We start from the raw sequence: 14,199 nt of genomic DNA, 5'->3' as shown, positions 1-14,199 counted from the left end.
TCAGGAGACAAACGAGGGTGGCTTAGAGCTTGGTGGAGACAGTGCAGTAAGAAGCAGTGGCATGTGATACACTTTAAAGCCCGAGCCTTTAAAGGCTGAGTCTTTAAAGTGTATCACATGCCACTGCTTCTTACTGCACTGTCAGGATTGCTGATGTAGGGGCGAAGGATGGGGTCCTCAGAGTCACCCAGTTATCTGCTCCTTATTATGCCTGATTCACATGTGTGTGCATTTTAATCCTTCCTTACCTCGACCTGGGATGTCTCCTGTGGCAGGTAGAGGTATTTGGCTCCTGGAGCTGTGGAGAAGAGCATTGGGGTTGGGCTGATGAATGGACATTGGCGTCCAGCTTCCTGCAGCCTCTGAAAAAAATCACACCCTAGGGTCTCATTGCTCCCTCTTAGGTCTTCAGCACCTTTCCCTGAGCACAGATGAGGCTGCAAGAGCACCGAATATCTAAGAAGGGGGATTTGAATCTAGACCTCCGGAGAGACATTGCACTGCAGCCTACAGGGTAGCCAGGCACTGGGCTGGACACTTCGGTTTTTTAATTCTTAAAAGTGGCCCAGAGTCCTCAGTCCTGCTACAATAAGCAAACTGAGGATCCCAAGGTTATATAGCCAAGACTTGAAGTTTTTGGGGCCAATAGTGCCCAGGGTGGGAAGGCCCAGAGTTCTTGGGCTGAGCCCTTGGCTTGGGGTAGGGGAGGGTACTTGTGTTCTCAGTCTGGGGCTCTCCTCTCCCTGCCCTCACCACAGGGGCAATCTTGGTGCTGCTGTCATTAGCCAGCCCCTAGGGGTTCTTCCACAGAATTCTGCATTTGAAAAAAGACTCCCCGCCTCCTCCAGGAGGTGGCTGAGCCTAAGACTCTTCCTTTGTGGGAGGCGGGGAACCTTTAAGACCTGATGCCTCCTACCCCCATCCCCCAACCTATTGTCCTCCCTTGCCCCTTGGAGGAGGGGTGGAGATGGAAGGAGATGTCCCCAGGAATGCAGTTAGGACTGGAACGGAAGCTGGAAGCTGGGCATGGGAGGCTCTTAGTGCCCTCCTGGACTAGCCCTGCTCAGTGGGATGTGCCCAGGTGCACTGGGAAGTAGGTGCTAGGAGCCCCTGGGACCACCCCCCCACCCTACCATCCCCCCTCTCCTTTCCCACCCACCCCCATCTTGAGATCTATAGAGGCTCCTCAATTGTTGCAGTTGAATTAGTAAAACAATAACCACCTTTATGTGTCTTCCTGGTCTTGGGAGGCAGCAATTGTCTTGGCCATTTTGGAAAAGAGGAACCTGCCCTCTGCTTTTTGTGGTTATTCGAGTTGGAGAAAGGTGGAGAAGTTCTGGGAGCTTCTAGGGCCTGGCTCCTTGCCCCACCCCACCCCCTCATTCCCCCTGCTCTGATCCCTGAAAGCACCTGTGGGAGGAGGGGCAGAGATCCCAGGGGCCGGGCTACCATCTACACCCAGGATAGGCTGGGGCCTGGGAGGAAACAGGTGTTAGCAAAGTATTTGCATGGGGCTGAAAATTCCCCTGCCTCTTGTGTTTTCCAGCTCAGAGCCTTTGAACCTTTCCCCACCTAAAAATAGAATCAAGCCATTGTAAGGGTGTGAGTGCCCAGCCCTGCTGGGGACTGGGCTATGGGCGGCCCTGGGTTCCAGCACAGGAGCCTCTCGGGAGGCTGTGAGGCCTGACTGGGGACGCTCGCCCTCAAGTCCTGGGCTACAGGAGTACTGAGGAAGTCTTCCCCGCCTTGAACTGTCGCCAAGGACAAGCTTTTCCTCCCATAGCAGGCTGGAGAGCAGCCTGAGAGGTTTCCCTTGTCCCCTAAGTGAGGAGGCTGAGCCATAGCTGCCATAAATTCCAAGCTATCGTGGGGCAGAGGAAACCGTCAATGAAAGCTTCCAAATTATTTGGCTCATGAGAAGGCGGAGATGAAAGCGAGGATTTGGCGGCAGAGAGAACATTTGCACTAAATCTCGCTGGGCTATTCCTTTCTCTTTCTGTGAATGGGTTGGAGAGAAGGGCCTTTCTAGTCTGCTGGGCCTGGAGGCTCAGGGCTTTGGACCCCCTGATGGGACGGGATCTGGGAGCCCCATCTGCCCTGTCCCTCGCCCCTCCCCACCCCACCCCGCCTGCAGTAAGAAGCCTGTAGGGTGTTTGTCAGGCTGGTCACACAGTCTGCTCCATTCTGGCCCAAGTTCCCAGCCAGGATGTTTGCAAATTGATTTGAGTGGTGCAGGAGGCTCCTCCCTGGTGGCTACATGGTCCACTTGTCTTCTCATCTCTGAACGTGGATAGTGATGGGGTAAGGGGCTTGCGGCCCAGGAGTACTTAGCAGCAACACTAGCACATAGTGAAGCCAACAGCTATGGAAAAAGCTGGGGTTGGGTTTAGGCAAGACTGGAGGGGCTGCCTCTGTGATGACCTACCAAGGCCCGTCCTTCCCAGGGCACCCTGAGGGTGCCAATCCAGGGACACCCTCTGCACCAGAATGTAGTGCCCCGGGGCAGAAAAAAGTGCTCCAACCATGAGTCAGGACCCTGGACAGGGCCGAGGCCCTGAAGCCCAGCTTCTCTTCAGGCCCTTAACCAGTGGGTGGCCTTCCTCAGCTAGAGTGAAAAAGAGTGTGAGCCTCAGTGTTGGGGGCTGAAGGAACAGGCCCTAGGAGTCCTGGGAGGCTGGGTTAGGATTTTTGGTGGAAATACACCAAGATTGGCCCTAGGATCCCCTCTGGCAGAGGAGGATGAAGGTAGGGCTGATCCCAAAGGCACAGACTGCTGCCTTCTGCTGCTCTGCCTGCCTGCAGTATCCCAACAAAGCTGAGATCTGTTCCTTGGGGCTTAAAATTCTGAAGGAGGGGAAGGGAGTAGCCTGCCCTGGGGAGGTGGTTTTAGTGGAAAAACTGTGCTGAGGCCTTAGTCCTTGGTCTGGCCCATCTCACCAAATGGCATAATTGTTATTGGTGCTTCAGACTTTGTGGGTCCTATCTCTGTGAATCTGATGAAGATCACAGATCTCCATCTTATCTCACCCCCAGGAATTGTGACTTAAATGGTTTGGAGTGGGGCCCAACTACCTGTACTTTTGAAAAGCACTCCTGCTGGAAGCCAGGGTTAAATGCTACCATAGACCTTTCTTAATTTGCTCAGGCAGGAGTTCCTGGCTTGGGCCTCCCTGGAAGCTCCTGAGTGAGGTTGAGATGCTTTTTAACCTGATTCAGTGACCTAAGCAAAGGCAGTATGTGGGTAGGGGCAGCCCCCCAGCTCACCCCCAACCTACCCACCCCCGCAGCGGCTAGGGGACTGAGAGGTTTCTGCCAAGCCCTCACCCTGGCAGGGCAGATAAGGAAAGCCCTGGAGGCTGCCGTTTGTGGCTCTGTCTTCCTCAGGCCAGGCAGAGAAGCAGGTGGGGAGGGCAAGCCAACCCTGGGGGTTTCCCCCAGGCAGGCTGTCTTGAAATGGAAAGCTGTGTTTTTAAGAAGTCAGCCAGTGGGCAGAGATGTGGGTCTTCAGGACCCAAGAGCTTCTGATTAAACTCAGCAAGCACTAGAGGGTACCTGATAGGCCCTGCCTGGTGCTAGGGGGCCAGAAAATGCAGGCCCTGTCCCCAGGGAGCTTGTCCTCTGGCTGTGGCAGGATGCAGGTGCTACATAGGAAAGTGTTCGTTATTAGAAGTGCAGCCAGCTTTGCCACTGAGGAGCTCTGTGACCTTGGACAAGTGACTATTTCTCTCTGAACCTCAGCGTCATCATCTGTGGAGACTTACCCTGCACCCTGCCATGGAGTTTCTGTTCTGTAGATATGACTCTCCTTTCCTGAGGCCTGTTGAGCCTGGGGGTGGGGAGCAATCCCCAACTGAGCAGAAGTGAAGCTGGCCTCCCTGGGACAGAAGCCTGATGGTCCCAGAACATGGTGGGTGGGAGTTGAGATCCAGCTGTCGGCTCTTTTGTAGGCCTTGGTGACAAACTTATATATCCCTAGATGAGGGAATGAAGCCTCCATGCAGGTTCCGCAGGGTCCCTTGACCCGTGCTTAGTTTCTAGCCCCTGGGAACAAGGCCTGGGAGAAAGAGGTGATCCTTGTGGATATCCTCTGTCAACAGTAGGGTGTCCTCAGGACCCAGTGCTGGTGAAAGTTCCTACGTAAGGTGGCCTCCTTCCTAGAAAAGGCAGTGAGTGGAGAAGAATGGGGATGCAGTTCATTGGCACGACCCATTGCTTTTAAAAATCGGACCCTTCTACCTTTGGTGAAGGCAGGGTGGCCAGATTGTGTTGGGGGTACAGAACCATAGGATCAATAAGATGCCTTCCTGGAGGAGCAGAGGTATTATCCAGACATTTGACATAATCTTATATTAAATACAATGATGGCATATATTGTAGTAAAATTCAAAATGCCCACAAGCTTGAGAGAGAAAACAGTTTTTGAGCCCTGTTTCTAGCCAGCAGCTCATCTGCTACCCCAGAGCAGGCGGGCAGTGAGGGGAGAACCCTTCCGTTGGGCTAAGCGCCTGCTTGCTGAGCCTCCCGCTGCCTTCCTCTGGGTGGGGAGCAGAATCCACTTCTCGTATAGTGGAAACATTGCTGCTCCCGCCAGCTGGAAAGGCCGCCTGGCCTCTGGGACTTGTCTTGCAAAAGAAATGTGTGCAATAAATTCTCTTTAAGAGCAGGAAGTGCTGTTATCCTTGTGAAAGAGAAAGAGATGGTGTGTGTGTGTGTGTGTGTGTGTGAGTGTGAAGTGTCTGACCAAATGTGGTAGCTTGAATGAGACTGGGCAGAGGGTGGCTTTTCTCAGAGCCCTTCTCTGGTGTTTTATGCCTAATTTTAAGTAACTTTGCTTTTGGCTGAGTTACTCTTTATCAGGTTCCAGCCCAGGAAAGAGAATTTTTTTAAAAGAAGAAATAGCTGGGTGGTTTGCAGGTGGTATTGCAGTGGTTAAAGGACAATGCAGACCTCCAACAGTGGTTTAACCTCTCTGGGTCTCAGTTTCCACAGCTGTAGGATGGGAGTAATATGAATGAAGTGAGGTTATATATATGAGGCATTTAGCACAGCACCTGGCAGGTCACAACAGGGCAATTACTTTTCACTGTTAGCTTTCGTTTCTAATGAGATGAGTTGCTCAGGAAAAAAAATTTGTGATCAAAATGAAGTATCTGGTAGTAATTTCACTGGGCTTTTTCAGGACAGACCCTCAAACATCCTTTGGAGGACTCGGGGCAGGTGCCACTCCTATGCTGGCATTAGGACTCCTCATATGGACAGAGGTCAAGGAGAGGCAGTCTTGGCCAGAGCCATTTGGGACAGTGACCAAGAACAGTTCCTGAATTCCACCTGGAAGAATCTTCTGGACCAGTTCCCTGCCTCCACGTTTCCTGCTAGCAGGACAGGAAGTTTCAGAGTTTAGTCATACTTCAGACAAATCCTGAGGTTCATTCATTCATTTACTCACTTGTTCTATAGGCATTTCTTAAGTACCTGTTGTGTGCCAGGCATTGTGACACCCGGCATATTGATAAACGGGATACACATGCAGTCTTTGCCTCTCTCAGCTTGATTATTAGAGGAGATGGATTTTAAACAAATAATTACACAAATAATCGTATTTTGTAATTGCGATAAGTGCCGGAGTCTTTCTTTAAGTAACTAAACTCGGTGCCTCCTTGTCTGAAATACACTTATGATACAATAATTCACCCTTGAGAAAAGGAAGCAGAGCCCAAGGTCCTGGGATAAAATATTCAAATAACATCCACAAATCTTGTGGTCATATATAAGGACTCTTAGTATAGCACAGTGAAAGTTACCCATTGTCATTTGCTTTTGGAGATCATATCAGACTCCGCTGATACTTTCTGGCAGAGCTTGTTTTTGATTCTCTCTAGGAAAATAAGTGCAGAAAGCCAGATAGACTTTTTGACGGTTGTAGAGGGCAAGGCCATGAACTGTGTCTCTACATCTGGGCAGCACAGGGTCTTCGGCTCCCTCCAGAGCAGCACTGGCACCTTGGCACTCAGATTGGTTATCAAATTAGAGTTTTAGACCTCTAAACATTTTTCATAGTGTTTGAAGAAGCTACAATTAACATCCCCTAAGCAGCTCAGCAGAACTTGGTTGCTAGGCAACAGACCTTTAATGACAATTTGTCAATTTCTACCAAAAGAGAAAAATAGTAAACATTCACATTCTTAGAAAATTGCTTGTTTTCCAGCTTTCAGCTTTCTTGCCATGGCACGGCCTCCAGTTCATCAGTGTCTATTTTATTCTTTATTTAGTTTTCATAAATAATTCAAAGGTGTTCCAGGAGAATAATTGAGCCTTTTTTCAAGCCTAACCTCTGGCAACTCAAAACAAAAAGATGTTTAGGTTACAGCTGGGTTGCCATATTTGTGGACGGGCTTTATATGAATGGACAGAGGCTGCTGTAGAAGGTGCAGAGTACCCAGCTGTAGCCTTAGGCAGCAACCCAGGAAGGTGGTGGCAGATCGTGGAAGGCTTTTGAGTCCTTCAGCCTCTCTTAGCACCTAGCACGTGCCAGGCCTCGTGTGCACTGCTGGGCTCCGACCTGCCGCGCAGCCAGATCTCACTGAGCTTACCTTCTCATGGGGAGATGTGGCAAGAAACCAGGAGATTCCCATACCAGGGCTGTGGGAGTTCAGAGGAAGCCCAGAACCCAGCCTGTGATCGGGAAAGGCTTCCCAGAGCAGATGTGGGCTGAACTGAGACCTTAAGGATGAAATAGGCCAGCCCAACTTTGGCAGGGGAGGAGAGTGTCTCAGCAGGGTCCTCTCCTGTGCTATGTGCCAAGGGAGAAAAGTGCTCTGGATACTACATTCACGTGGGCACAGGGCCTGGTAGACCCTGCAGCTCAGCCTGCAGGCAGTTGCAGCTTGCAAAAGCCTCCATCTGATTTGCATATTCCAGCCCTTGGGGAAGCCACCCGATTTGACTTTAGGTTAACTCAGGGGCATTGGCAGTGAGCCCTGTGTCCATAGGGGCAGGGGGCCTGTGAGACAGTGCTGGATGGCGCAGGAGTAGTCTTGGCCTGGGTTTCTTTGCCACTGCCTACATGTGGGACCTTATAATAGGCTATTTAACTAACCTGTGTCCCAGGTTTAGCGCCTGCCTCACAGAGTTGTAATAAATTAATTCAAGAACAGCCCTTACACTGGTATTGGGCACAGGGCACTCTGTAAGTGTAGGCTGACACCATTATGATGGTACTGTCCTTCGTGTGCTTCCATGGGTCCTCTGGTGTCCAGTCTGCCACCTGTTCCCTGAGTGACCCAGGACAAAACTTGGAGCTCTCTTGGGACCAGACTCCTCTCTTCCTGACTGAGTTGAGCCTAGTATTCCTTCCTGCTCTGAGTTCTCAGTGCCAAGGCTATTCCTAGGTCAAAGCCACCACTCCGCAGCTGGTCTGGCATGGCACTCTTGTCTCTCGGACTCCAGCTTGGGCAGCAGCTTGATCCTTAGGCTTCAAGCCCTGCAGACCAGAGACTGTGTTGCTCTGTTCATGTGCATGTGCTTGAGATTTCAGCTCTGGGTATATCCACGAGTTGTGTCACCCTGTTAATAATGGGGATGCAAAAAGCACCATTGAGAGAGAGCAGGAGGCCTCAGACTATTCAGATAATTCCCCAGAGAAGCCCATTCATTCATTCACTCAGTCACTGTTTACTGACTACCTACTATGTGCCCGGCACTGAGAATGTATCAGAGAACAGGACAGGTAGGTATGGCAGGGGAATGATGAGAAACCAGCGACACGAGTACACCAGTTAATTTTCAGAAGTGAAAGTGCCGGGAAGTAAGGCAGGATGATGGGCTAGAAAGTGGCTCTGTCGGGCAGTCAGTACTACCTGAATCAAGGTGATCAGAGAAAGAATCCTGGAGGAGGTGCTGCTTAAACTACAGCCTGTGGCATCAGAGCAGCAGAGTTTGGCTGTCATACCCCTTTGCTCGCCTGGGTCGAAAGAACTACAAGGCAGTGATGAGTCCACTGTGCGTTCTGTTCATCCACCAGGTCCTGTACTGGGGCCCAGAGGGAAGTAAGGCCCAGGCTGCTGCTGGGAAAGGCCCTGAAAAAAGTACCGAGAGTGCCCAAGTTTGTGTTCTGGTATCAGCCAACTTACTGCTTGCTAATAAGATATGCAAATTATCAGGGCTATAAAATCTTAGCCACATTCCATCTTCTGTTTAATTAGCATTTAATCATAATCTCATATAATTTTTTTCACACTGGCGTCCTAATTAAATGTTAGGGCGTTAGTCTTTTTTACGGAATGCTCTACGAATTTGCGTGTCATCCTTGCGCAGGGGCCAAGCTAATCTTCTCTGTATCGTTCCAGTTTTACTATATGTGCTGCCGAAGCGAGCACTAGGATGTTGGTCTTAACAGTTAAATTATATCGGAAAAATGGAGTCTTCAGGAAACTCGACCTTTTTCAAGCCAGGGCTCTCTCTAGCTAGACGCAGGCGTTAATTAGGTTTCTGCAAGATGCTGCCTCGAACCCCCTTGGTGCCCCCATTTCAGTTGTTCCCTTGCTGTCATGGCCCTAGATTTGAATGAGACACACACAACCAGTGATTTAGGCCCTGATCAGGCAGAGGTTACTGTGAATGGGTTTGTCACGAGCCTCTGGAAGGCCAGCAGATGCTGACTTGTCCTGGAGGGGGTCCAGGACTTGGAGTTTGGTGTGAGGCCTGGGGGACTCCTCGAAGTAGTTTTTCTTGTCTCGGTGATGCAAACTCTCCTTTAACTTGTGACTCTCATGTAATGATCACTGGGAAGCTGGTACCTATGCAAGTCACATAGTCGAACTGCCCCCAAGTCCTGCAGCAGCCTTTCCTGGGAGGTCACAGTGAGGTCAGGCAACCAGGGCAGGAGGGGCACTGCCGGTGCTGCTGGGGCTGGGCTTAGAGATTGTTTTGCAGTAGAGAGGGAGCAACAGACAATGTTGAGAAAAGCATTTTCCCCTGAGTGACCAGAAGAAAAACCAGAGTGCGTGGGTGTAGCCACTTATGGCCTGGCTCTGAGGGAATTCAGATGGACTTGACTGAGAAGGGTTCAGCCTCATCTTTCTCCTGCCCTATCGCACACACAGGCCGCGACTGTAGAGCTTCTGCTGAGCAGGGCACGTGGTATCCTTGTTCTTGAGGGACCGAGGAGATCTTGACCAATGGAAGGTCTTTCTCTAGGCTGCCACAAACCCCAGCCTCCACTCAGCTATTTGCATATGGTCCTGGCATTTCATTTGCCTGGGATTGGCGCCCTGCACTCTTTAACACCTCCACTTGTGCCTATGGTGCAACTGCAAACATAATTTTAAACCTTCATCTGAAATTCCCTGAACACTTACTTAATGACAGTGTAATGTTCACAGAGGCCTTTCTTCCATCTGATTTTTCCGCTTGTTTTGTTTTGATTTGTTTTGTTTTTTTGCCTTTCCCAGTGTTTCTTCTTCTGTCTGAGGTCCATTCACATTCATCACTCAATTCTTGTCCTTTAACAGTTCAGAACACATTCAACACATTTATTGAGCATCTTGCTGGCTTCAGAGAAGATGCATTATTGTACTTAGTGCATTTGTGTTGCCTTCTGACTTAGAGTCAGTGGGCAGAAAGCCACGTGAGTTGCATTTGCCTTTTCCTCCTCTGGCCTGTGGAGCAGACCACCCAGAAGCAGTCTGAAACCACTCTCTCCACCCTTGTTCCCACCAGGTTTTCCGGACAGACTTGATCACAGCCATGAAGATCCCAGACTCGTACCAGCTCAGCCCGGATGATTATTACATCCTGGCGGACCCGTGGCGACAGGAATGGGAGAAAGGCGTGCAAGTGCCCGCTGGGGCAGAGGCCATTCCAGAGCCCGTGGTGAGGTGAGCCAGGCAGCCCAGGCCCACAGGCCACAGGCAGGGGAGGAAGGGGAGACAAGGACCCAGCAAGGCACCTGCCATTCCTGGGATTCCTCTCTAGCTCAACTCTGTTCTTAGATTCTTTTGGACCATAAACCATTGAAACGTTCCAGAAATACTGGTAGTTTACCTTTAAAGCTAAGGGCCTGGGCTCAGCTCTGGAACCAGACAACCTGAGTTCAAATGGCCACTCACATTCAATGTGACATTGAGTCAGAAATATAATCTCCCTGGGCCTCGATTTCCTTGTCTGCGAAACAGGCATGATGACAATAACACCTGCCTCTTACGGTGGTCGAGATGATGTAGAGAAATGATGCAGGAAAGGCACTTGGCACAGGGCCTGGCACACAAGGACTTGGTAAAAACTGCCCGTGGATTAGCTTGATGTCAGTCCAAACTGGGTTCCACAACACAGCTCATCAGGGATATCTCCAGGCTTTTAACTAGTCCTTAAGACAGGGATAAGCCATGCTTCTTAAACCTTTTTAAGGAGGCCTGAGCGGGAGAGAGTTGTGTGCACCCAGTGGATGCTCAGGAAGCAGTTGCTATGACCAGCATCTGAGGAGTCCCCTTGCTAGAGCTGGGTCAGGGCTGAGTCCTCGCTGGGCTTCATAGCCTTCTGGGCTTGTGGGTCAGAGACCCCCTGGTGCTCTTGTCAGGCGGTGGCCCCATGGCCATGGGCCTTGCCGCCAGCAGCAGAGTTCAGCCAAGTGCTGCTTTCTGCACCCTGGGAAATCCTCCAAGTCAGTCTTGGGGCAGAGAGGCCTGCTGTTCTGGCCTCCTCCGCCCACCAGCCCTCCAGAGCTGGGCAGCTCATGTTATTGGCAACCCACTCCTGGCTTTGGCAGCCCCATGGCTCTCATTTAGGCCCTTTTGACCAGGCCTGGGGCAAAGGTCGCAGCCGTCACCTCCCATGACATTGACGCTGTTGCTTCCTGGCAGCCACACCCATGACTGGCTCACAGATACCCAATACCTGTTTGCTGCCAGACCTGTGCTGGGCATGGGATTACAGAAGCGAAGCAGACTGATCCCTGCTCGGGTGCTCGGTGAGGATTGGGTGCTGGGCAGAGCTCATCCTCCTGTGGCTCCTGAGGGCCGAGTTCCTACCAGCACTTGACTGGGGCCTTTGGAGAACCAGGAAGCTCCAGGCCTCTCCAGAAAGGAGTACATGTGAGATTTGGAGAAAGAATTCATTCTCCACATCCCCTGCCCAGGGCTAGGAACATGGGTCAGGCTTCTAGCCAGTTTTGCGCCCTTACCTCTGCAGACTGAAGAACTGTTACTGCGCTCTTTGAGCCTGTTCCTTCCCCTGTCAAACGGGGCTGAGAACAGTACCTGCCTGGTGTGGTGGAATGAGAAAACACAGCCCAAAGGGCTAGGGTGATGCGGGGAGGGGCGGGCCACCAGCTGGGCAGAGAGGGGTGAGTCTTGATTAAGCTTGGCCTAGCGGTCTGTCCTTTCTCCTTGATGTCAATGTCAGGGGGTTCCAGAAACATCCGCTGGCCTCGGTAATTAATTGCAGATGCTTCCACACCAGTAGCTTGGCTTCGGTCTGCCTGCCCGGTGCTTTATCTGTTGACATCAAGAGCAGCAGAGCACGTGTTCACATGGCTCTGGCTCTAGTAGGTGTGTTCTCCACATATACACAGCTGCTTTAAGTTGACAGGAACCAGGCACTCCTGGCCTGTCCATGCTCTCTCAGGATAGACCGGAGGGGGAGGGGGAGAGGTGTTCTCTTGGTGAGATCTCCATGCCCCGTCTTCCCCTGTCTCCCTCCCACGCGGTGTCTCCAACTTCCTGAGTGCCTCCTACTGCACGGCCCCCATCTGGAAGCCAGCATGGCAGCCTCTGCAGTCAGTGTTGTTACAGGAACTCTCTTCCTGACAACTTGCTGTGCTGACCCTGTTAGGTTCATCTTCTTTAATTATCATTTTAGCCCCAGAAAGTATATATTACTGTCCCCATTTTATAGATGAGGAAGTTGGGAAATTCTGGGGAATTCCCTGCATGACCGTCGGGGCCTAGCAGGCCAGAGCAGGAAATCACAGGCCACAGGAACAAGCCCTGGATTGCCCCAGTGAGGCCCAGAGAGAGTCTTGTGCCATGATCACTCTACATGCTGGATCTGACATCCCACCCCCAGCTGCTACCCCGACCCACTCTGTCCTTCCCTCCCCGCCTAGTCCTCTTTGGCCCTTGGGTAGGTCTGCCCACCTCATGGTCTGAAATTTATCTGGATAATGCGAATCTGTCTTTCCCCCAGATCAAGAATTGAGTGAGGGCCTATACTGTTCTCTCAGTGTGGCCAAGAGACTCAGCCCAGGGCCAAACCAACCTCTGGTGTCTGTCTGGTCTTCTAGAGTAGAGACTCTTTCCTCTCCCAGACTCCAGCCCAGCTATCTGACACCTCCTCTCAGCTGACCTCAGTTCTGCTGGCTACCACTGAGACCAAGGCCCTGGCCTATGGTCACGTTGGTCCATGCCTGGCGAGAGTGCTTCCTTCATAGCCAGAGCCAGAAGAGGCCACGCAGATGAAGTTGAGAGGCCCAGGAAGCACAGGAAATGCCTTTTCTTTGTGACCCCCTTATCCCCAGCTTCCTAGAGAAAGAAACGTGATTTTAGCCCCAAGAGCTCTGGCAAGATGGCAGCTGACTGAGCACACAGGTAGTTATACCAATAGGTGGTGAGCATTCAGACAAAGATTATCCAAAACCCTGACTAAGCACATGCTGGGGACACAAACAAAGCAAAGTCACAACAGCAAAATCAGTCTGTGTTTTTAAAGGAATGTATTGATTCAAGTAAGAACCTCATGAAGAAAAGCAGAATTTCTTAGGACGAGGAGTATTTGTCTTCTATTTCGAATGACCTGTTAGTCATGCACTGTCATCTCCTAAGGCCTTTCCTAATCTGGGCCTCTGCGTGGGGAAAGGGGGCACCAAGCCCTTTGCCTTTCTCCTTGCCCCTCTCAACCTCCTCTGGTCCTCCCTCCTGGCCAGTCTGCCTCCTGTCTCTATCCTTCCTGCCCCTCTTGCTCACATCCGGGGCATTTCCTGGAGCCCAGGAGCCCTCCCCATAGCTCGGCCCTGTGTCTGTGCCATCCAGGGCCCTGCCCTCCGCTCTCCAGTCGGGCGCTGAGTCACAGCCCCTGGCAGCCCTGCCTCCGACCCCAGGAGGCCTCTCGGGCAAGTGAGGGGCCTCTCAGCCCCAGCAGGACTGGCCAGATGGAGGCCATGCTCTGCAGCAATAACCATGGCAACCGGTGGGGGTGGGGGGAGCTGGCATATTAACTGGCATCAGGAACTGAGGGGCAGCACACAGCTGAACCAAGAGAGGAAACTGCCCTCGCAGGGCAAGAGCCCTCATATTCCATTTCAGAAGGAGCAAAGTGACTTCTTAAAATATACACTCACATGCATATATTGCTCACTGTGTGCCAGGCACTGTTCTAAGAGCATTACAGGTATTTATCCATTTCATTCTCACTCCAATCATAGAAGGGAAATACTATTCTTATTAGCCCATTTTTTGAGATGAGGTCACTGGGGCACAGAGAAGTTAAGTGGCTTGCCCAGAGTCACACAGTAAGTGGCAGAGCGGGGCTTTGCTCCAAGCTGCCTCAAAGGCAGAGCCGTAGCCTGAGGGAGGGCCAACCTGGACTGTGATCCTCGGACTGTTGTAGGTGCATCTTTAGTATCCAGGGGAGGAGGCTTCCATCTTGGGGCGGGGAGCATTGTAGGCAGAGACTCATGGCTCAGGTAACAGTCTTTCTGGGGGAAGGGCAAGGTGTGTGAGCAACACTGTGTCCTCTATAGCATTAAACCTTTTATGTGGAAAGGGCCACTCTGGGCTGCAGTGGTGAAACCAGCCATGACACTTCCACACCCCAGAGGAGACCTGGATTCAGTTCCCCTCAGGCTGTAGGTGAAAGAGGGCCTAGGGCTTTCGAAGGTATGGGGACAACCCCTGGCCTCTCCCCAGCCTTGAGAGTTATGCTGAAGGACCTGGAGCCACCTGGCTCTGTCCCACTTGTCCCAGAGTGGCTGGCACTGGGCACTGCGCAGGACAGCACTTGGGATGCTTCCCACAGTTCTGGGCAGGGCATATCCAGATCGTGGGGCTTCTGCTAAGACCCAGGTACCCTGGTGGGAGGGGCAGTAAGGGGTGTGCTCTGGGCAGGATGGAGTTTGTGGATTGCGCAAGGGTTGTGGATCCGCGCAAGGGTTGTGGATCAGCCCCAGCTCTGCCCCACAACCCGTTGGTCTCCTGTCCTGCTTAGTCA

General features: G+C 51.7%; 1 protein-coding gene and 1 non-coding gene across 11 annotated transcripts in view; one reads left to right on the top strand and one right to left on the bottom strand.

Moving 5' to 3' along the window:
* JADE2 (jade family PHD finger 2) overlaps positions 1–14,199 on the top strand; it is a 48,358-nt gene that overhangs the window by 14,430 nt on the left and 19,729 nt on the right. For all 10 annotated transcript variants that reach the window (XM_006923121.3, XM_015598203.2, XM_015598204.2 and 7 more), the window contains one exon: positions 9,718–9,875. In XM_006923121.3, the coding sequence (XP_006923183.1) occupies positions 9,718–9,875 (158 nt within the window). The remainder of the gene's footprint in view (positions 1–9,717; positions 9,876–14,199) is intronic.
* Positions 8,269–8,375, bottom strand: LOC112472064. Its single transcript, XR_003043506.1, has one exon. It is a non-coding gene; the product is annotated as a U6 spliceosomal RNA (small nuclear RNA).

This window comes from Pteropus alecto, unplaced genomic scaffold (assembly GCF_000325575.1).
Source record: "Pteropus alecto unplaced genomic scaffold, ASM32557v1 scaffold78, whole genome shotgun sequence".
NCBI lineage: Eukaryota > Metazoa > Chordata > Mammalia > Chiroptera > Pteropodidae > Pteropus > Pteropus alecto.
Note: the sequence above shows the minus strand (reverse complement) of the source record. Positions and strands in the feature narration are given on the sequence as shown.